At 46.7% G+C, this 24,080-nt stretch overlaps 2 protein-coding genes across 2 annotated transcripts in view; one reads left to right on the top strand and one right to left on the bottom strand.

Annotated features, from left to right (window-relative positions):
• PLCB3 (phospholipase C beta 3) overlaps positions 1-24,080 on the bottom strand; it is a 471,198-nt gene that overhangs the window by 404,727 nt on the left and 42,391 nt on the right. The gene's annotated exons all lie outside the window — the stretch shown is intronic.
• LOC147692047 (homeobox protein not2-like) overlaps positions 12,098-24,080 on the top strand; it is a 52,016-nt gene continuing 40,033 nt past the window's right edge. Inside the window, exons 1-2 of the mRNA XM_086937357.1 lie at positions 12,098-12,377; positions 14,165-14,349. Coding sequence (XP_086793483.1) covers positions 12,098-12,377; positions 14,165-14,349 — 465 coding nt within the window. The remainder of the gene's footprint in view (positions 12,378-14,164; positions 14,350-24,080) is intronic.

Raw genomic sequence — 24,080 nt, 5'->3', positions numbered from 1 at the left:
TGCTGTATGTTTTGCTGTCTGGTCTGCCAGGTCGTTACCCTGGGAAACAGAATCTGTGACTTTAGTATGTGCTTTACACTTCATGACGGATATGCCTGAAGGCAGATGTATTGCTTCTAATAGTGCTTGAATGAGGGGACCGTGTTGGATCTTGGCACCGTGAGAGGTCAGGAAACCTCGTTCTTGCCATAACATGCCGAAGTCGTGTACAACTCCGAACGCATAACGGGAATCAGTGTATATGTTGACATTTCTGTTCTTGGCTAGAATACAGGCTCGGGTCAGAGCAATGAGCTCTGCCGCTTGAGCAGATAGTGTATCAATACGATGTGTTTCTTTAACTTCAGTTTCAGTGGTCACGGCATACGCGGCCACTAATTCTCCTGTACTCGTTCTCATGCATGAACCGTCCACATAAAGTGTCAGGTCTGGGTTTGTCAATGGAACATCTGTTAAGTCTCGTCTGGGTTTTGTTACTGCATTAATGATCTCTATGCAGTCATGCGGGGCTGGATCTGTCATACTTGTAGGTAACAGTGTTGCTGGGTTCAAGATACTGCAGCGTCTGATTTCTATGTGTGGCTGGAATAGTGTTAATTCGTAACCTGTCAGTCGTGCTATGGTCAAGTGTTGAGTCTGAGTTCTGTTTAAAAGAACCTCTACAGAGTGTGGAACTTGTACTGTTAACTGATGACCTAAAACAATTGAATCACTTTGTCTTATTGCTAACGCTGTTGCAGCTACTGACTTTAAGCACGCAGGGAGTGCCTGGGCGACTGAATCCAATGTACTTGAAAAATAAGCGCAAGGCTTATGTGAACCTGCCTGATCTTGAGTGAGGACAGACAATGCTGTACCGTCACGTTCTGTAACAAAAAGTGTAAACGGTTTGTTGTAACATGGTGTCGCTAAAACTGGTGCTTGGCATAATGCTTTCTTTAATTCTTCAAAAGCTTGTGTGTGTTCCTGAGTCCAAGGGAGGACAATCGAAGTTGCTGCCTCCTGCGTCGTTAACTGGATAAGTGGTTTAGCTAGAAATGCATATTGAGGAATCCATTGTCTGCAGTACGAGGTGAGGCCTATGAAGGCCCGCACTTCCTTTTGTGTCTGGGGTCGTGGCATATTTACAATTAACTGAATGCGATCGGGAGTAAGCTGTCTCCCCACTTTGGACAGCAAGTGACCCAAGTACACAACTTGCTGAACACAGAATTGTAACTTTGAAGGGGACACCTTGTGTCCCTTGTCTGCCAGAAAATGTAAAACTGTCAGTGATGCTTGTTCGCATTCGGGCTCACTTCGTGCGGTGATCAGCAGATCATCGACGTATTGCAGTAAAGCGGTGTTAACTGGCATTTGAATACAATCTAGTTGTCTTTTCAGTGCTTGACTGTAGATGCTGGGGCTTTCTGTGAATCCTTGAGGTGCGCGGGAAAATTTGAAACTTCGTCCATTTAAACTGAATCCGAATAGATATTGGCTGTCGGGGTCAATAGGTACACTAAAGAAGGCGTTCTTGAGATCAATTACAGTAAAGAACGTTGCTTCTGAATCAATAGCAGTCAATAAGGAAGAGATATCGGGGACCACAGGGTATTGTGGTACAATGCATTTGTTCAATTCTCGAAGATCAATCACCAGCCGATATACTGGCGGTGCATTGGGGTCAGTACGTTTAAGAATCGGAATGATGGGTGAATTACAGACATTGGAGTCGGTCTCTACGACCACTCCTTGGGCAATGAGCTCTTCAATGATTTTCAGTAAAGCCACTACAGCATCGGGTGGTAACTTGTATTGTCTGATTCTGGGTAAAACAACTCCTGTCTTGAGTGTGACACGATATGGTGTGATATGCATACAACCTACATCAGCTGGGCCTTTTGCCCATAGGTGATCTGGTACATTTTTCAATCTGACATCAAATTCTCGTAAAACATAATGACCCTTGAAATCCCGTAGAAAGAGTCTAACTCCCTCCGGGGAACAGCATATTATAGCTCCTAGAGCCTTCAGTGTTTTGATTCCTAACAGATTTTCTGGACATGATTTCGTAAGTAACAAGTCTGTAATACGTGATAATGGACCCACAGCCAATGGTACTGGTTCCGATACTTCATTTACAATAGGCTGTCCTGAAAAACCAAGGGAAACATTCTGTGAGCCTGAGAGGGGTGCCCCTGGGACTTCATTATGACTGATTGTGGTGCGGCTTGCCCCGGTGTCAATTAAAAACTTTCTGTCTTTTCCCAATACTTGACTGTATACATAAGGACCTTCTTGATCTACAGGTATTTCAATAAGAGGCAAGCCAAATTCCCTCTCTAGGCTGTTTCATGTATATCGGGGGTAATCTGGGTATGCAGACTGGGCATACTGGTGCATCTGTTGCGATACTTGCTGAGTCGCGGCAATGGGCTGTGGCTGTGGTACTGCTACTGTCTGCGCTGTGTGGGATGGAGCATGCATAGACTGTGTGTTCTGCATCGGCTGTTCGCTCTGTGAGGTCTGTTGATGCCCATGTTCATGTCTAGGTGGATGCGGTCTTTCTTTAGTTTTACCTGTTGCTATGTTATGTTTCAGGACTGGGCATTCATGTACGTAGTGACCTGGCTGCTTGCAATAATTACATGTCCCTTTAACGGGAGCTGTATTGTGACTTGTCTGGGTCCCACCCTTCCTCTGACCGTCGGCTGGGACCGTCTGAGCTACTAACATTTTCATCTTTGTATCTTTCATACGTTTCTGTTCCTGATCTTGTTCTTCTCTAATTCTGTTCTGATGATATTGTAACATTTGTAACATCTGGGATGGCGTATTTGCCTGCCAAGTACTTTCAACTTTGTACACTCTATTTTTAACTAATGGTAGGGAGTTCTCGACTAGTTTCGATACAAAAAGGTGTGGATATGACTCACTGCTTGGTTGTAGGCCACTATTTATAATGAAACATTTCTCGAATCTTGAATAGAAGTCACTAGTATCTTCATCATGTTTCTGTTTACAGGACGAGATGGCGTCCCAATCTTCCTTTCTAGTTGCCAATAATCGTGGCAGAACCTGTACTATTAAACCGGGTAGTGCTTTAGTCTTGTCCCCAAGGCCTAACCCTGGGACCCGTTTGCTTTCTTCGTCCTCTATTTCTGCCCATGCAATCTTTGTGTCCCCCACCTCCCATTCTTTTTCCTTTAATTTCTCGTAAATGCCCGTGGGCAGCAGTACCTTTAACATTTTCATAATATCATCATACGTGTAATCTCCCATCAGTAACATGTCTTTAAGCTCTCTGTGAAAACCTGCAGGGTCTTTATCATGACACGGGACTAGTTTCTTCATTTCTAACAGTTCTAACTTAGTCAGTGGCGTGTGAACATATACACGTTTCAAGGTGTTATCTGTACCCATAACGGGATGTACTTCTCGTAAGGGGTTCTGACTTTCAATGCCACCCCCGCATTGCATGTGGTACATTTTCCTTTCTGGAGGTGGGGCGGGAACATATTCAGAACTTATGAAGGTGTTATATTTATGTCGTTGTTCTAGAATTATTTGTATTAACTTGGTACTGAAACCTCTCCATCTATCCATAAGCAATGCTTCTAATGTTTCGTGTAAGGGACCTGGATCAGAATGTTTGTTTCTGTACTTGATGAGGAGGTGCTGGATCATGTATACACCTGCCAATTTCTGCTCGTCTGGGGAAAGGTTCAGGAATGTCTGTGCTAATGTGTCATCATTATATATGTCTGGATTCTCGGCCCATAACACGGCCGTCCGGGCTAGTTCCTGTTCATCCATAGAATTGAGTACATGGTACCCCATTCGGTCTCGAAGCCTTTTATCAGTTTCTTGGAACTGATGTTCAGAAGAATTCGGATTCGTTAAAGCAGAGAGAAAAACTCTCTTGCTTTCTGGACGGGGGCCTTTCCTAAGGTAAGTTCCCTTACCTACATATGCTATTGTGTCTGTAGTCCTTTCTGGTTCTTCAAGTTCCTCTTCCTCCTCGGAGGAAGCTTTGTCATTCCCTTTCTGGTGTGCCGTTATCACTGCCTTTCTAATTTTCTTGTACATACTGGCTATGCAAGCCCCCCTGTCATGTTTTCCTTCGGCTATATTTTGACCCCACTTGTTTAGTGCATCCAATTCACTTTGATCTGTTCCAGGCCTGTCTCGTTCTCTTATTAGACAATTTATGAAAAATCGTAATATCTGTGCTTGAATGTCAACTTTCTGTTTCTCCATGGCATCCTTGATACTGTCAGGGTCTTTCCCTGTCTGAACAAACTCATATATTCTATCTAGACGCTCCTTCATTCCTACATAGCATAACAAGATATCAGTAGCGGATCTTAACCGTAGTGATGCCAATATCATTAGATCGTCTTTTCCGGGTACTGGATCATATCTGCAAACGGACATGTTTTCCTTGAATGCATCAAGGCGGGGGGACTGGAACGTGAGAGGACTCTGTGTGTCCCTGAAATTGAATCTGTGTGTTAATGGCGGGGTCCGAGGACCCGCAGTCGCACCTCCTGAGACGGACGCTTGGGCATTATCTCCCTGGGGAGTCTGGATCTGAACTTGAATTTGTCGCTTAGTAGGATCAGGTTGGATTTGCTTCGGTAGGTTAATCTTGGGTGCGGGAAGTGGCGGAGCTGGCGGAACGGGGGAGGTCTGTCGCGGTATCGGCGGAACATGATCTGGGGCCGGATTGCCACCCCCGTCCCCGTCACGAGGTAGGGCACGAACAGGCAGATTGGTGTAAGCCGGTGCTACATCCTCTAGATAAGAATTTAGGAATATGTCTTTAGTAGTTTTGTGCATTACTTTAGTTGGAACTAATGGTGGCGGTAAGTTTTTCGGTATTTCTGATAGGGCCTCAGATGTGCCCTCGGCTGCAAGATACATACCGTTTACGAGATTGTTTCGGGCACGGTCTATCTGTTCTGTTTTTACTCGGATCCCTTCAATAACTAATTCGTTTTCTTGGGCCTTTTCTGATTCTTTAAGTCTGTCTTCTCTACGGAGTGCTTTCTCTGCACGCTTATGTGCTTCCTTACGCCAAAATTCTATGGCGTCTTTCTGAGATTGTCTAGCTTTCTTTTTCCATAATGCTTCTTCTACCTTCATGATGCACTCGGCATCCCACGTTCCGGTAGTGGGCCGTCTGTGTCTTTCGTCTAGATGCTTGGTGTAATCGGCCCATAAATCTAGATATAATATGGCATCTATGCCATGCTTGTGGTACATAAAGTTACCTGGAGTGTCCCTAGGGGGAATAGGAATTTCTTCCTCCAGTATCCCTTTCCTGGTTCCTATCTGCTTTAACTTGTTGAAAAACGGCATCTTATTTACTTATTACTGAATGCTCAATCCTTACTCCTTAATACTGCTGACAGCTAGTTGATACGAGAAACACGACAATGTACATTGAAAAACAGTCACATTCATACCACAACATTAATTACATGAAAAAAGACATTTGAGACATAGACTACCCCCTATACTGGATGTACTGCTAAACAGTACAGATACACTGGTGTAACAGTGCAAAAAATTCAGAATACTAGATATACTGCTAAACAGTACAGATACACTGCCTAAAAACAGTGCAGACCGGACTTGTGTACCCAAACCCGTCTAGATACGACCCAGCAATGGTACTCACCGGGAAGCACGGAAACAGAAGGCCTCGGAAAACTCGACTGGACACGACTCGGAAAACTTCGGAAAACTTCGGAGAAGCTCGGAAAACCTCGGAAACCTGGTGGGCCTCTTGACACCTCGGACCTTGCTTCTTTCGGCTAGGCTCTGGTCGGGATCCTCCGCACTCCTCACCGCCTCGTCTGGGCACTGATCGCAGTCTTCGTCACCTCCGTGGGTCAGAGGGAGATGCAGGAAATCCTGCCAGTACGCGTAGGTTCCTTCTAACTGATGGCAGGGGACAGAGCTTGCAACGCACCAACCGGCGCGTGAGGTGGGGGAGGGGTCCCTATTCGGGCGCCAAAATGACGTAAATAATTAATTTACTCTCTTAATTTCTATGCAGGTAGGTACTTAATAACTCAGATCGGATGAAAAAAGACAGAGTCCGTGGTGTTAGAGTTCTTAGGGGTTTTATTCCTTAAAAAGGAATGGTCATGACAAGATATCGGATTCTGACCACCACAGGGGTGTCAGAAGGGATAGAGCGCGCTACATTTTATTAACAGTACATAGCTTATATACTTAATTTACATCATAAGCAACAATACAGGAGGCGTAACAGCTGAGAAAAGACAAGATAACAGTATACACGTGGTACTAGTACGTAATCAAGAGGCGTGAACTAGGCGTGAACTGGAGGTGTGTGCTAGAAACGTCACTGATAGGTGACGCAAGTGGGTGGCACCAAGGGGTGATGCTAACAGAATTGTTACAATGTCAGCAGAAATCGGAAGCTTGGATGCGCGCGCAGCTGCATGACGTGTGATTGGAGGGGTGCAGGGAACTTGACATTCAAACTGACGGAAAGAGACAGAAGTCTGGCATGTCAGATCAACTTGTACTTCTATCATATCTGATATCTGATGTTTAGGAACCATACTATCTGGGCGGAAAGGTCTCTAGGGCAAAAGCTATTCTATGCTAACTGTGGATGTGTGTATAAGCGCCTAAGTGTCTGCATGAGAAGCGTGGGGGCACGGGGCCTTCCATGGAAGCATGGCAACAGAAGCTATGAATTACTTGCACTGAGACAGGTCGGCCCTTTTGGCCCTGCAGCTGAGGAAGATGTTTACTGAAGCTAGTAGGCAGGAATGTATTTTCGAGGAGCAGAACAGATAACTCGAAGGTTATAGTCAGTCTTGGCAGGCAGCAGGCTGAGCTGAGCGCGAGGGGCCGCGCTAGAAGTAAGTCAGAGTTCACGGGTACAGAGGCAGCCTGGGCTGAGGCAGTCAGAGCCAGAAGCCAGAAAAGTGGCTCGATGGCAGAAATTCAGGGCCTACTTTGGCAAAGCAGGAAAACATGTAAGGTACACTACAAAAAGACATTGGCATAGCATACTTAGGAACGGACTATTTAATCCATTCAAGGTGGATCTGAAAGAGGACATGTTAACGTTGGACGCAAATGTATTTGCGTCTTCATAGCTGGCACAGGAGGGAAGTTACATGCACTTTAAGCTGGTACATGGAGTCGGTGGGGTACGCGCTAGGGAACATAACATGACCAAAAATTTATATTTCCTGAGTAATCAAGCCATGGCAGAAATGGGCTACTCCACTGCCCATGGACATGCCATGGCAGAAATGGGCTACTCCACTGCCCCATGCAGTATGCGGTCATGAGTAGGAGCAGAATGTGAATGACACTATAACAGAAAGAAGAGGGATGACCGAAAGAGACCCTCTATGCATAGATATGTATTATTTTGTTGTCGTTCATTACCAGGGCCGAACAGACAACTACACCATCCAGGTCCTCTTTAAAGGGCCTAGCAAAGAGTATCACAGTGCAAATCTGGTATCTCTAGGGTTTGACAAAGGAAGTACCCACCATCGAATTCCTTGCTAAGGTAATTTGTTAGATTCGATGTAACAGTATTCCCATCTCCAGGTATCAATCCACCATTAAGGTCCTACAGGCTTTAACATATGATATTCACAATACATGTGTCCGGTCTACTGCGTTTGCTTTAACCCGTTAACCGCGGCGGTAATTCCGCTGCGGTGCGGGCGTTTCCGTGCGCGGGTGGAATGCCGTCGGCCAATGGCCGACAGCAGCACTGGGGAGGTAGCGTTACCGTCAGCGCTTAAGGGGTTATTTGTTGTAATTTTTCATAATAAATATATCAGTCCTATGACTGCTCACACTGCTTTTCCTAATGCACCAATCAGTTCTATAGCATTTATCACTAGTATGTCCCCAAAACCTAATAAGGCCCACTGAATTCACGTAACCTTTCCAACAAGGCAGCTATTGGTATAGACACATAATAACAAGTAGGTACAAAATGACAGTTAACAAAACAATGTACAGCCCTTCTTAAAACAGCAGAACTAGGACAAAACACACTTCAATTTCTGCCCAATCAAAATGTGTACCCCAGGGAATTAACATTTGGATGGATGCAAAGCCTCTCTCCAGGCAGTCATAAAATAACAAATATGTACAAAATTACAGTTGGCAAAACAATACATAGCCCGTCCTAAAACGAGAAAACAAGGGTTTTCACAGCGCAAATCTTCTACCCACAAGATTTATCGCAGGGGAGTAACCAACACAAAGACCCTTATCTACTATACTAATCTGTGAGATTCCTTATAACAAAAGAACTGTCCACGAGTTCGAACACAGCTCTAACAGCTTAAATGTTTATTCGTTTTTAACATTAGCATTTCGCAATAATTACATCAGGCTTACTCCCTTTATTGAAACGTTTCTTAATAAATAGATTAGGCCTATTGCATGATCTGTTTACCAGTGGCTTGCCACCATAATCAACGAAGTCATGTTGGGATAAACATAAGCTGTCGCAACAATACAAAAAAGGTAAATACAAGAACGCCTGCAGCTGAAGTACACAATTTCTGCCCAACCAAAACAAATACCCAAAGTAATACAAAATTTGGGCAGAGCCAAAGCCCCTCTTGTCAGTAGTGCTTCTTAGAGCTCTTTCTCTGTTGATCACATAAGGTTGAGCACCAGTGGTGTTGATAAGCCAGACCCAAAAACGAAATAGGCTTATGTACTATTCATTCTGCTAAAAAATAAACAATTATTTCAACTCTTTTTGTAAAAGAAATCACATGAACATTTTCTCATTACGACTGCCCCATAACAAACAAACAAAAATCTTTTTTTTTGTGAAAATGCAGGTCCATATGCTGAAATAAACCAATGAAATGCTAAAAGCATTCATTTTCAGAAGGCAGCTTATTAGCATATGTACCAGCAAACTCAGTTCAGCAATGTAGCAAAAATACACCCTAGATTCTTAACTCGATCAGTCCATATTCTCAATATACACAGGGTAGACACGTGACCGGGACATACTTTCACACAAATCCCAGGATTCTCAAGCCTACTTACTTGATGCCACTGCATCCTATGCATCTCTCTCGACTGTTCTAATAGATACAAATACAATGCCATTGGACAGTGGAGTGGTGTGGCTCAATGGTTAGAGGCGGCAGACCCGGAAGCAGAGGTCGGCCCGGGACCAGGGTTCGATTCCCGACGCGGCAGGGTCTTGGGCCATGGTCAGCGGACTTGATAATTCTCTCCTCGGTGCCTACTCCAACCATGGGTCCCACTCAGCAACTCTGGGCAATAGCTTGCATAATCTCTACTAACGGCCCCATCAGCGTGGGGGATGCTTGTCTTCACCTTGGAGATGCCCAGGAGGGAACATCTCACAGGGACAGCCAGGATGGGTTCCCCAGCGGTATACAGCGCCGGGACGCCCCTTTGCTGGGGCAGCTGTGCCCTTTACAAGTATACGACATTTAACATTCATTTAACATTTTAAATAACAAGTTTAGAAGCATACTAAGTCAGTTTCTCAACTTAACCCTTTCCATTGTTGACTAGCTAACCATACCAAGGCACATCAGTGCAATCCATATTTAATGAATGAAGACATAATGTTAAACTTATATCAAATTTCCACTTATAGAGATCAAGCTCCAGTTTCTGTCTCAGAGCCTTTCAAGTCAAGCTGGTTTCAACTTCCCAAAAATACTTATTCGATGTAATGTAGTCGATACAATTAACCTAATCCAATGGTTGGGCCCAAAACGAGATCAAGAGCCCTAATACAATAAGTGCCCCGGGGGCGAAACAGGCGTTTGTGTCCGCTTTGTATGCCCCCGGGGCACTTTGGTATTACAGAAGGGGGCACAGACGCTTGTGCATCCCCTTCAGTAATACCGATAGTGCTGGCGCACTTAAAGCGCCAGCGCTGCCTTCCATGGGCTTTCCCTTGTTTGCATAGGGTGTGCCCTATGAAAATGAGGGAAATCTTTTACCTCTGCACCCGTGCCACATTACAGACGTGGGCGCAGAGGCGAAGAAGCACCTAGAAGGTGGCGCACTGTGAGTGTGTCCCCTGAGAGCAGCCCTCTGGAGGGGAGAAAGGGAGTCCTATGGACCTCTCAGACATCCCCTTGCAGGCGGGTGCAGTCATTGACTGACCCCGTCAGCAAGGGGATCTCTAATCCCCTTTAAAAGTGCAGGCGGGTTGCTGCCTGCTCTGTGAAAACACGGAGCAGCTGCCAGCAGCTGCTCAGTGTTTTCACATAAATGCGCTGCCAGGGGGGCAGCGCGAATTCGCGGTTGCCCTGGGGGCAGCGCATTCACCATAATGCTGCGCATTGTCATTGTTTGCACCCAGCGTACCATTTAAAAGGTGCGCCAGATTCAAACAATGACAATGCATAAAACGGCCCCAGCTTTTTCATTCTCTGCTATTAAATTACATCACTCTAACCCTCCCCCCCCCCCTCAACAAACCTCAGAACAAAACCAAACTAGTGTAACTGCTTTCTGGTCGTAAAAATGCCCTTAGTTTAAAACGAGTTGATTTCAAAGACTTTTTCAAATAAAAGATAAGATTTTCCCTGTTGTCGGCTCAAAATTCCAGCTGTTGTGCAAACAATGGACACAATTAAGGTAAAGACTGTCCTGTTATCTTACAGTCACACATGGTTGCACTTGCTCTAGTGCAGTGAACTTCAAACTTTTTAATGCATCACCCCCACACAGTGGAAAAACAAAATAAAAGGCCTCCGTCAAAATGTTTCACAATTATTCCATTAACCCCTTGGGCGCGGCCGCGATTCTGCGCCTGTGCGGCCTTTTTGAAGAGTGGGCGGGTTTATGACGGCCCCCAGCCGTCATCAGCACACGAGCACCGCGATGCATGACGGATGGGGGCCGTCATTAGCATGAAAGGGGTTAAACTGGCAATGTTTAAATATGTCTACACTTATTTAAACATTGCAGTTAAATTATGTTACTGTTTTAAAAATGCAATCAAATACATAATAGCCAAACATACTATTCTGGTCAGGCAGGCCTCACTAGCATGTAAAAGTATCCAGAGTGTGATGATTAGAAATGGGGATTTTGAATCATGTTTGGAGTCGCTTCCCTTTTGACCCCTTCTCCGAGCCAGGATATAAATGACAAGAGATGTTAGTGATGGCCCATTACAGAGCGGCTTACTGCTGCTCATTTTTAGGTTTCGCCTGGCGTCGGAGCTCTTAGCTCCGCCCAAGAGAAATCTTATGTCCCTACAGTGTAGGGCTTAGTCCCCGCCCTCTGTTCCATTGGCTAGCTTCATAAATGGAGGCTAGCCATTGGAACAGAGATCTGTCCGTCATGGCCGGACCAGATTCGTGGGCGTTCCCAAGATTTTTTCGATCTCCGCCTCTGCGATGTCGTCATCGCGGCCGTGGGCGGGGTTTATTTTTGTTTTTGTCGAGGTTGCTTTTCGTCATTCCGCCGCGGGAGGAAGTCCAGGTGAGTGCTTTCGGTGTGTTCCTTCCCGACCACCCGCTGTCCGTTCCCGCCCCCCCTGCCCGTGTGCTTCTCCCCGTTCCCGCCCCCCTCCCGCTGTCCGTGTGCCTCCCTCCAGCGTTGTGGGGTTCACCGCGGAGCGTGTTGTGGTTGTTTACGAGTGCCAGGCCTGGAGTTCATGGTGAGTTGTGGGTTTACATTAGTACTAAGGCCAGGATTTAACTACGTTGTGTCCCAGTGCCAAGGATGTGGACTAGAGTGATTGTAGTCGAGAACGAAGGTCAGGACTAGGGTCTGTGGTGACTCGTCTGTTTTTATCGGGGTGGTCGTGAAGTTGTGTTTTTTCCTCAGTGCTCGAACGTGGGTCCGCGGTGAGTTGTGATTTTGCCCCAGCGCCATCACTCGTGCCTGTCATGATAGTTTTAGATGTTGTGTCAGCCCTCGAGTTGCGATCTGAGTGGCATTGTTGTGCGTTGGTTTCAGTGCTGCTCTGTTTTGGGTGGGGACGGGGTGTTAATCAGGACAGGGACGGAGGTGTGAAGGGTGTAACTCACGCACTCCCTTCAGCACTTCCTTCAGCCTGGACACCCCGAGGATGATGATGGCTCAGCAGCTGCCGCCCTGGGCCCTGCAGCCTCCGACCAAAGCCTTCTCGCAGCCGATGCCACCCTGGACCCATCAACTGCAGGCCAAAGACCCCCAGCCTGGGAAATCCTTCACCATCAAGGCCCTGCTGGGCAGAGAGGACCCGCCTGCGCCGCCAGCCAGGGCAAGTCCTACCCGCTGGGGCTGGGAAGAGAGCTGGCTCCCCAGAGCCCCCGTCCTGCAGCCGCTCTACCCGCTCTGCTACCCTCCCGGAGCGCTCTACAGCACAGGTGAGGCCCGGCCCGACTTCGCTCTGGTGCTCTTGCGTGTCATCTTTCACTCCACCCTGCCTGTCCTTCTGTCTCACGAACGTTTCCACCCTGCCTGTCCTGCTGTCTCACGAACGTGTCCACCCCACTGTCCACCCTGCCTGTCCTGTCTCACCCCACTGTCCTGCTATCTCACTAACGTGTCCACCCAGCCTGTCCTGCTGTTTCACGAACTTGTCCACCCCAATGTCCACCCTGCCTGTCCTGCTGTCTCACTAACGTGTCCACCCTGCCTATCCTGCTATGTCACTAACGTGTCCACCCTGCCTGTCCTTCTGTCTCACTAACGTGTCCACCTTGCCTGTCCTGCTGTCCCCCGAACGTGTCCACCCTGCCTGTCCTGTTGTCTCACTAACGTGTCCACCCCAATGTCCACCCTGCCTGTCCTGCTTTCTCACTAACCTGTCCACCCCACTGTCCTGCTGTCTCACTAACGTGTCCACCCTGCCTGTCCTTCTGTCTCACTAACGTTTCCACCCTGCCTGTCCTGCTGTCTCACGAACGTTTCCACCCCACTGTCCACCCTGCCTGTCCTGTCTCACCCCACTGTCCTGCTGTCTCACTAACGTGTTCACCCTGCCTGTCCTGCTGTCTCACGAACTTGTCCACCCCACTGTCCACCCTGCCTGTCCTGCTGTCTCACTAACGTGTCCACCCTGCCTGTCCTTCTGTCTCACTAACGTGTCCACCTTGCCTGTCCTGCTGTCCCCCGAACGTGTCCACCCGGCCTGTCCTGCTGTCCACCGAACGTGTCCACCCTGCCTGTCCTGTTGTCTCACTAACGTGTCCACCCCAATGTCCACCCTGCCTGTCCTGCTTTCTCACTAATGTGTCCACCCCACTGTCCTGCTGTCTCACTAACGTGTCCACCCTGCCTGTCCTGCTGTCTCACTAACGTGTCCACCCTGCCTGTCCTGCTGTCTCACTAACGTGTCCACCCTGCCTGTCCTGCTGTCTCACAAACGTGTCCACCCTGCCTGTCCTGCTGTCTCACAAACGTGTCCACCCCAATGTCCACCCTGCCTGTCCTGCTTTCTCACTAACGTGTCCACCCCACTGTCCTGCTGTCTCACTAACGTGTCCACCCTGCCTGTGCTGTCTCACTAACGTGTCCACCCTGCCTGTCCTGCTGTCTCACAAACGTGTCCACCCTGCCTGTCCTGCTGTCTCACAAACGTGTCCACCCTGCCTGTCCTCTGTCTCACTAACGTGTCCACCCTGCCTGTCCTCTGTCTCACTAACGTGTCCACCCTGCCTGTCCTCTGTCTCACTAACGTGTCCACCCTGCCTGTCCTCTGTCTCACTAACGTGGCCTACCCGCTCTCTCTTCACCCTTCACTCTTGGACCTCGCACCCGTGCCCTTCCTCAACCCTGGGTGCCCTTTCACCTCTGACCGCTGTCCTCAGCCTCGTGCCGGTGTGCTTAACCCCCACCACGCCTGCTGCCCCCTCTGCAGTGCCTCCTCGTTTAATAGTAATTCCCTATTTTGTAGCGCTGCGTGTGCACGTTATAGCTCCTATAATACTATTTGTGTGTACGGGGTAAACGTGTCTGTCCTTAGGTGTGTCCGTCCGCAGTGTTCTGATCTCTGCGTGCCTGCTCTTTACATATGGCTTTGTTGACCTTACTCCGGCCGCCTGTACGTGGTGATAGTTTGTGGTGATCTGGTGTGTGATGCCGAGCGCGCCCCTGCTGCCAGTCATGCGTGCTCTCTTCTGTCTCTCACCAGCCTCTCTCCTTCCCACAGGACACCCCGTGCCCCAGTACTGCTACCCGGCCCTGAGCTCCAAGGCCGGCAAGTGCAAGCCGATCCGCACCATCTTTAGCCCCGAGCAGCTCTCCCGCCTGGAGCAGGAGTTCTCCCGCCAGCAGTACATGGTGGGCAGCGAGAGGTTCCTGCTGGCGGCGTCCCTGCGGCTGAGCGAGGCGCAGGTGAGTAGCCCGGGCACGCACACCTGTCTACCCCGCCCATAAACTCACTGACACACATGCAAACACACACACAACTGACAGCCCTGCCCCTGGACCCACTGACACACATGCACGCACCTGTCAACCCCGCCCATCAACTCACTGACACACATGCAAACACACGCACAACTGTCAGCCCCGCCCGTGGACCCACTGACACACGTGCATTCATTGAAACATACAAACACCAGTCAACACCACCCGTGAACCCACTGACACATGCATACATGAATATAATGTATATACTCGCATCCAGCTGTTAATGAGGGATCCCGAGTGTGTGCGTGTGTGACTGCTCCAGTGTGTGCGTGCATGTGACTGCTCCAGAGTGTGCATGCATGTGACTGCTCCAGAGTGTGTGTGTGTGACTGGTCCTGGGTGTGTGTGTGCGTGACTGCTCCAGGGTGTGTGTCTATGTGACTGCTCCAGGGTGTGTGTGCGTGTGTGACTGCTCCAGTGTGTGCGTGCATGCGACTGCTCCTGGGTGTGTGTGTGTGTGACTGCTCCTGGGTGTGGGTGTGTGTGACTGCTCCAGTGTGTGTGTATGTGACTGCTCCAGTGGGTGTGTGTGTGTGTGTGTATGTGACTGCTCTGGTTTGTGTGTGTGGCTGGCTCTGGGTGTGTGTGGCTGGCTCTGGGTGTGTGTGGCTGGCTCTGGGTGTGTGTGTGGGTGGTAGTAATTGCTGTCTGCTGAGCTCGCCCGTAGGGTACAATAGTTCTCACATTTGCGAGAGATTAAGCTATTGGCAATGTAAATGACAATACCATTTATTTATCTGTTTTCAAAACCAACACATACATACAAATTTTGTTATTTACAATGCCAATAGCTCTAACTTCTCCAAAGGCGAAACCGTTACATTGTAAATGCTTGTTGTCTACTGAAAACAAAGCACTGTTATCAGCATAATGCGTCTTTTGGCCAGAGCCTGGTGCCGCCCTAGGATCACTTGAGGTTCACCAAGGCCCCACCCCCCTCTCCCCTCGGTTTGAAGACCCCTGCTCTAGGGTTATTCCATCGATATGTAAAAATTCCCCTTTCCAAAAGTCACTAGATTGTGGTTAGAATAATATAGGATAAATTTAGCATGCAATACGAAGATGAATAGCTCAGTTGATGTTTCAAATCTATTGGCACTGTGGACAGCACACAGCATCATCTGTGTACATTAATACATAGGTGTCCCAAGCTCAGAGGACAGGCTAATAAATCAAAATTAATCCACAGCGAAAGATGCCATTTTAAAGTTCCATCAATCCCAATCTTGCATGTAGTGCCACCATTACGCAGCCCTTTATATAGCCAGGCTTTTGTATAAACAATAACTGGAAGCCATATAAGAGGGGTGTCTCGGTAAGGACAAGGAAGGACAGATTGATAGCACATTCTCAAGAGAGCCTCTTAATACTGTAGTCACATTTAGACTAAGTAGTTAAGCTTAAAAAAGAATAGTACTAGCATTTAGAATATCTTCACATGATATCAGAAAATATTGCATGGATCCAGCCCTCTGGACCTACATTGGACACCTCTGCCATAAAACATTTGAACACTCCACTGGTTCAACCAGTCTCTATAATTTCGGTATCTTGCATATGCTGACAGATGGTTTGCTTTTTGTTTAGGGTTAAGGAAAGAAAGAGGGTATTGACCTGAGACCAGTTGCTCACACGTGTCTTGAATGGAGAACGTAAGGATGACTTGGAGGTTAGGAGAGATCTGCTAAAATCTGTGAACGAGTCACAGAACAACCGTCCCAAGTGTGCGATGGAAGATATTGTTCATAGCTGCGGCTGCTCGAAGAGTGTTGCTCGGCCTGCTGCGAGCGCATCATGGACACACATTAGTAAAACGGTAATAAATACAATTTTATTTTGGTCGCATGTTCGCGCTGTTACAGCGCGAGGGCAGGGGGGGGGCAGGGCTGATTCGTGCAATTGCTCTGTTACTGCAGCCCCTGCCAGTGTGCATGCAGGGGGCATCCCATAGGCAACCAACCAATCTGACATGCGCACTGACAGGGCCTGGAGTAATCGTGCAATTGCACAAATCAGCCTCCGCTCTCTTCCCTTGCGCAATTGCACTGTTATTGCAGCCCCTGCCAGCGCGCATGTCAGATTGGTCACTCAATCAATCAATCAATCAAAGAATTTATATAGCGCACTACTCACCCGGAGGGTCTCAAGGCGCTAGGGGAGGGGGGCTCCGCTACTGCTCGAACAGCCAGGTCTAGAGCTGCTTCCTGAAGGCAAGGTGGTCCTGGGTCAGGCGGAGGTGGGTCGGGAGGGAGTTCCAAGTCTTGGCGGCCAGGTAGGAGAAGGACCTTCCTCCTGTGGTGGCTCTACGGATGCGGGGGACGGCGGCGAGGGCGTGGCCGGTCGATCGGAGCTGGCGTGTGGGAGCGTAGAAGTTGAGGCGGCTGTTGAGGTATCCTGGGCCTTGGTTGTGTCTGGCCGGCCAATCTGGCATGTGCACTTTAGCCTGCACAATCCCAGGGCTGAGAAACAGCCGATAGATTTCAGCCACAGGCCCCTAGCTGCAAAATGAGCACTGGGTTAGCCTGCTCCAACCAAACCTGAAGCTGCTTTGAAGCTCCAGGATTGGTTGGAATCATGTTGCACAAGGGAGGAAGTCCTTCCCTTGACTGCTGGATTCACCGCCAAGGTAAGAGACACCGGACGTGGCTCCGTGCAACATAAATGATGAGTTTATTGGGCACCGTGTCCCAGCCACCATATTTTAATGTTGCCGGACGCTACTGATTGTTTATAGGTGGAGAAAAGTGTCAATTAGGAGCAATTCTATCAGATCTGCTCTTTCCCCCTCGGCAGTTACAGTTCTTGGTGTAACCCCACCCTGTGACGGTCTCGTGTTCTCTCGCTAGACGCTCTTGTCCTACCACTATTGCTATTGATGCTTTACAACCTAATGGAAGAGTACCTAGCTCTGCAAACACGTCCTGGACAACAGGGTTAGGCAGATTGAGAAACTTTAATAGTCTCTCCTGCCACAATGCAGTCAAAGCAAATTGGAGGCAAGTAATGCTGTGCAGTCTAGGGTCAGGGGCAATCCTAGCATTCACTGTCACTTCCTAAACATTAAAAAGTACTCTTCTGATCCACTCTTGGCCATTCTAGCAATCGATAGCTCATATGGATCGAGTACTGTGTTGTTTAGAACGTGTTTTGCTGGCCTGTAGTCGGTGTCCGATAAAGAGTTTTGATCAGTCATCTTAATGGTGTTGGATTCTCTAAGAGAGCCTTAGTCAAGGGAACCCAAAAGATTGCAGTAAAATGGTCCTGAGGATCCACCTCGGAGGATGTGACCGACTTTGCTGCTAAGTTGAGCTCTGTGCTAAACAGCCAGGCTGTTGGATGTTACAACCCACGGAGGGCTTTCGATCCATCTGGCCGAGGTTCAGGATCCAGAAACCAACATTACAATGTTGTGCCATTAGTCGATTAGGACTCCGCTTCCTCCATGCTCTGGCCAATCTGAGCTAGTATATTTTGCTATATGGCACATTCTATAATTTACTCCTCATCTCCGGCATCATTTCCTCTGGCTTCCTTTCGCCCTCCCCTTCTCTTTCCCGCCAACTTACCCGAGAGATTTGTTCCTAACAGGACTGACTGAATCTCATAAGGCTCTCATCTTCCGCGACATACGTTCACATTCACTTCCACCGCATGCATTTACTCTCTAGCGAAGTGATAGCATTTTTCTTTAACTACTCCATCAAGATACACATTAGCAAATTGTGTTTTTACGAGGAATGCAGTTTAATGTAATGCTTTGCGGACTTGAATGTCAGAACTGTTCTTTGTATATTTAACTTCGAGCAGTACCTGGTATCCCTGCTTAACATTGTCATATTTATGGAGTGCTGGCCTGATTTGGGTAATATTTTCCAGTTTTTCAGACTTGTCCCTGTACTAGAACCCAGACTATATTGCAAACACTTGTGACATGTGTCTGAAAATTGTAAAGAGCTATGAGAACCCCTCTGGGCTGATGGAGTCTGCTCTATATAAATACATTGAGAGATAGATAGATAGATAGATAGATAGATAGATAGATAGATAGATAGATAGATAGATAGATAGATAGATAGATAGATAGATAGATAGATAGATAGATAGATAGATGTGGGTGTTGGAGTAGTGAGGACCCACAAGTTACAAGCAGGAGCGTAGAGCTTATTATTGGACTTTGCACAAGAGATTAGTGAGTAATCAGCATTAGGATTAGAGGCAAGGAGGTTGTGATGACCGCATGTGCAAAGGGGGTTGATTAAAATGGGAAATGAACACATATGATAAACAGTGATAAGTTTGAAACAAGAAAAAATTGGATATACATTTATGAGTTAAATCAATCCAATTGGTGGCAATTAAGTTTTCTGGAGTTACATATAAAGGGAACTAAAATGAGTGCCCCTATAGTAAACCAACTAAAAGTTCACCAACAAAGCCAATTTGTTTGTATGGCGTTTGAATCAGGTGTCTATGAGCCTATAAACGCTAAAGCACAAACAAAAGCATGTGAAAAATGAATGTGGTAAAACATTCGTTTTTTCTCTGTAGAGTCCATTTTTCATAGGTGTATTGTCAGCACTTGATCCCCAATGCTACTGGCCCACTCGCAGACTGATTTTAGACGTAAAATAGCTGACATTGGGTTCCCTTGAAGGCAAAAAGACGCACAAAAACAACCCATAGAAACAAGGGCTAGCAAAGCCAATAGGACTCACCGAAGCAAGATCCACCGGCTTTTTAAATGTTTTTTAGTTGTATGGTATGGCCTGTCTTTGTATAATACAGTATTGTATAGCATGGCTATGGTATTGCATGGTATGGCCTGTCATTGTATAGTATGGTATGGCCTGTCACTGTATAGTATGGTGTAGTATGAGAAGGCATGGCATGGTATGATATGTCAGGTATGGTATGGCAGGTGTCGCCAATCAGTCGATCGCAAGCTACCAATATCTCCCAGGCACCTTCAGAGTACTTCACTGCCTTGAGTTCATTATTAAATAAGAACAGGGTCACATTCTTCTTTTAAGGTTAAGGCAAGGCTGCGTTTGCTTTACATTATTATCATCAGGCTGCAGATAGCAGAGCTTGATAATGAGCGGTGCTCAGTCAGATGTATGGGCCAGGCTGGGTCACAGAGGTGAACAACTGAAGCACTGAAGTATTTAACTCTTCAATAAAAGTCTTTAACAACTCAATGTTGGAGAGTGAGAACAAAATTAGGTTTCTGAATGATTTTAAAATGTAAGAAGAAGAAAATAAAGTTACCTAAATTATCAACTCTTCATTTTCATTTTCTCCCATTCAAAAGTGTTACATTTACATGCAGCAGGCCTTCTGCTCCCAGTGGCCAGTAGACATTGTGCCATATTTATAACAGAAAAATAGCAATTTTTTGTCAAATTAGAAAAATTTAAAGTGAAGAGAACTATTTCTCTGAAACATTAAATGTTACTGTCTTTCTTCACTTTCAATTAAGCAAAATAGAAGCATGTATATTCACTTGAAATTCCTCCTGTTAAAGCAACCGTATTTTTCTGTTATAAATATGGCACCATGTCTACAGGCCACAGAGCAAGATGCTTGGTGTTTGTAAATGTGACACTTGGAAATGGGAGAAAGTTCATACATTAGGTTTTATGGAATCCACATAAACAAAATGAATGCTCAAGTTTCATGTTCTCAATACAGTGCCATATTTATAAGTGAAAAATACAGCTAATATATGATGGAGAAATTTAAAATTCAGAAATATTTTACATACGCTGAACATTTTTCTGCACTTTAAATTTCTACCATTTGTGTTATACATATATCAGTGTCACATATGGCGAAAGGTATGTCCTGTGCCTCAAGTACATACAACACAGTCTCGCAGTCACCCATATACACATATCCCATTCATATGCACACATGTTCTTACATCTCCCAAAGACCACGCTGTCACTGACACACATGGCAGCCCTGTCATAGTGCCCATAGTCCAAGTATTTTGTTCAATCATTGCATCTGGCTCTATGAACATTAGACTTAAAGCCATGGGTGTGGGGGCAACAATACACAAGTTGCTTAGCCTTCAGTAGCACACAATGATTTTCACTGATCAAAAGTAGCTCTCACTACAGAAAAGGTTGGAGACCCATGTTCTATTGTATGATATGGTATTACCGGTCATGGTATGGTATTGGATTGAATGCGATGGTATGGCCTGTCATTCTAAAGTATATTATGGTATGACCTATCATGGTTTGATATTGTATGGTATGGTCCCTTATAGTAGGACGTGTCCATATATGATATGTATAGTATGGTATGGCCTTTCATTGTATGGTATGGATTATCAGTGTATAGTATGGTATGGTATGTAATGTAATGGTGTAGCGGTCATTGTATAGTATGGTATATTATGGTAAGATCTGTTATTGTATAGTAAAGTATGGTAAAGGCCATATAAACTTTAGGTTTCTAAAACCACATTTATGACCCCCTGAGACCAGGAGTAGCAAGGACAGTTCCAGGAGCATCAAAGGTATGCAAGAGGTAAATGGCGCCCATGCACCTTTGCTATGTATCCCTACAGTAGCCAGTAGGCATCATACAATACTTAATTCCCCACGAGTGAAGGTCAACATTAGACTACAAAACAAGCAAACTGGTCATCAAAACTGAAATTCTGAATTCACATAAAAGCTGTGCTAGTTTGAGTTATAAAGGTCTATAAATCCAAATAGATCAGTAAATAAACGTGCAGACAGAGCTGCATTTACTTTCCCAAGAGCATCATTATCAAATTCCCCCTCACTGGCTGCATCAATCCTTTCAGGCTCCTTTCTGCAGGATCTAGATGCTGGGCTTCTGCCTTCCCCGCCACCGCTTCCTATTGCATGTGCATTCACTCATGCAAACACACAAGTAAATAGTTTTCAGCTGATTTTTAGGGTTGGAGCGGTGATGAAAGGGCCAGGGGAAGCCAGCCCTAGATGAAAACGTGGATAATTTGTTTTAAGGGTTAGAATAGATAGATCTACACAAACCTAGTGACAAGAAGCAGTGGAACACTTTCACAAAGAACATTTTTGACTGCATCAGAAGCCTCTCGGACACTCAAAGGAAGCTAAAGACGGTCTGATTGCCATAATGCATCAAACTAATTTAGGTAAATAGCGTGTCATTTTATCAATCTTTACCAAATAAAAATACTTGTGCAATTGATATGTGAAAGGTGTGAATCTTGCACGCCCATTAAAGAGACATTCAGTTAATCTATGCGGTAAAAGCAGAGGAGTGATGGAAGGACGTGGTGTTACGGCTATGGCTGCCAACATTGGAAGTGGGGAACCAGGGTCGAGTCTTGGCATCAACTCGACATCTGTGATGCTGGGCACATCTCTTAATCTCCATGTGCCTAATAAATGAATCTGACTTTGTGTAATGTAAGCTGTGCTCACAGAAAGTGCTCCAATGGCTTTGGGCACAGTTTGTGGTGTATATATACTAAAAACAGATGCATGCGAGAGAGCAAAACAGGTGCAGGTCGGGGGCAAAGAATTAAGAGCTAGGCAATAAAGTGAAGCATGGATCTTGGACAGAAGCACAATGTGCTTGTGAGCGACATGGGGGGTTAGGGAAACATACATGGGAGACAGATGGCTAAAACATGCACTATCATGGAGATTATCAGGAAAAAAAGAAACAAACGGGGCAAGTGAGACGACCGCAACAAGCAACGGAGGGAGAGGGTGGAAAACATAACGACCTCAACACGAACGCGGCCAGTGTAAGGGCACCGATCAAGAAATAAATCAGTACTTGGTTAATGCTCCACAGGAAAGAAGAGGCAGTGAATCAGGCAGGCGCTGGCCAAATAGGAGGCAGCAAACAAGAGCGACAATGAAGACACCCAATTGTAAGAAATGGGCGGGCTCCAAGCCCCTTGTTGAAAAACAATATACAAAAGGGAATGCTTAGGAAGCCCAGTGTTTTTACTGAAAGTTCGCTTAATCACAGTAAACTTTCAGTAAAAACATTGGACTTCCTAAACTCTCACTTTTGTATATTGTTTTTCACTTTGGTTTAACCCCTTCGCTGCGGCGGCTATTCCGCCGCAGCGCTAAGGGGGGGGGGGGGTCGCGCAGCGGTCCGTGCTTGTGACGGAACCGCTCCGTCGCGGCTCGCGGGTGAGCTGTGCTTGTGACGGAACCGCTCTGTCACAAACCCGCCCGCCCATTATTTCGTCAGTGCAGGCACAGAATTCGCGCCGCGCAGGCGCGGCGAGCGCGCTATGACGGAACCGTTCCGTCACAAGCACAGCTCACCCGTGGCTTGTGACGGAGCGGTTCCGTCACAAGCATGCAACGGGTTAAGGTTTCAGAACAGTAGGACCATTAGAAGCTTGAGTGCTATATTGCATGCATATTTTTTTTAGGTCGAGCGACCTATCTCAATGCGCATGCGCATTGAGCGGGAGCTCGATATATAGCAGCTTAAATAAGCTTTACCTAGACTGCCGATTGACTGGCGATTTGATGCTGTGCCCGTGCGCTTTTAGGTCAATGCGCAAGCGCATTGACCTAAAATGCGTGTGCACATCATCAAATCGCCAGTCAACCGCCAGCAGCACTCCTCCCCTGCTGCTTCACACCCTCATGCCGCTCTCCCCGCTCCGCCCCCTCCCCTGCCCGCCGTGTCGCATTTCTCCTCCCCCCTCCCCACAGCAATGCCCTCCGCCGGCCGTACTTTCACTTTGACCACCACAGGCCGTCTCTCGTGTTTCTCCTTGTTATATCTCCTCCCTTTTCATTCCTTTGCGAGATTTCGTCACCATGGGTTAGAAACGTGCTTTGAGACATTGCCACACCTCATTAAGTTAAATGTTCATTCTTTAGGTATTTAAATAGAATGGACTTTGTCCCTGGGGAAGACAGCACTTTACTAAGGAAGAGGAAAAACAACCCTCCATTCTTTTTAGCAAGCTGAGAGGACAACTACAGCAACAGTTGGCGAGGGATGAAATGAATGCGCAATGGCTCTTATCAACTTTAATATTTCGAGAACATTAGTCCACTAACCCCAAATGCTTGAGAGGGCGCATAGAACCCTTCAGGCTTTAAGGGTATTGTACCTCAAAAGCGCATCCTTAAGGAAGCGCACAATATCGCAGCACAAATCCTTAGCTCAGTAACTGGAGCCCCGCCCCAATCTACTCCGCTTCCCTCCGTGGCCCCCGGCCATCATTGTGGCTTTGTCACCTTGCTCACACAATATTTAAAATTATATGAAAGTCTGATGGATGCAACAAAATTGGCCTGCTTCTTCCAAATTCATGCTTGCCAGTCATTTGGAATAATTTCTTGTTTTTCTTTTCACACACTAAGCGCTGTTTGCAGCCCTCGGAGACTCACAGCTTTCACTTCAGTAAGTGGTTGTGTGCATGCGAGAGACAGTGATGCTGACTCAGAGTTGGGCTGCCTAGTGCCCTGTCAGGGAAAATATTGAATCTAAAAAATAAACTCGCACTGGAAGGTTGTGTTGAAATATATTTTTCTTTTAAAATAGTGGCAGACAGTATCAGGCATGCAATGCCCATTTGGCTAAAAGGGGGTTGGTACTCTCGAGCTGTCTTCAAAGTATACCACCTCTACTGTGCAGATGAC

The sequence above is a fragment of the Lissotriton vulgaris genome, chromosome 9 (genome assembly GCF_964263255.1).
Source record: "Lissotriton vulgaris chromosome 9, aLisVul1.2, whole genome shotgun sequence".
In the NCBI taxonomy this organism is placed as follows: Eukaryota; Metazoa; Chordata; class Amphibia; order Caudata; family Salamandridae; genus Lissotriton; species Lissotriton vulgaris.
The sequence above is the reverse complement of the archived record's forward strand: the minus strand, read 5'-3'. Positions and strand labels throughout refer to the sequence as shown.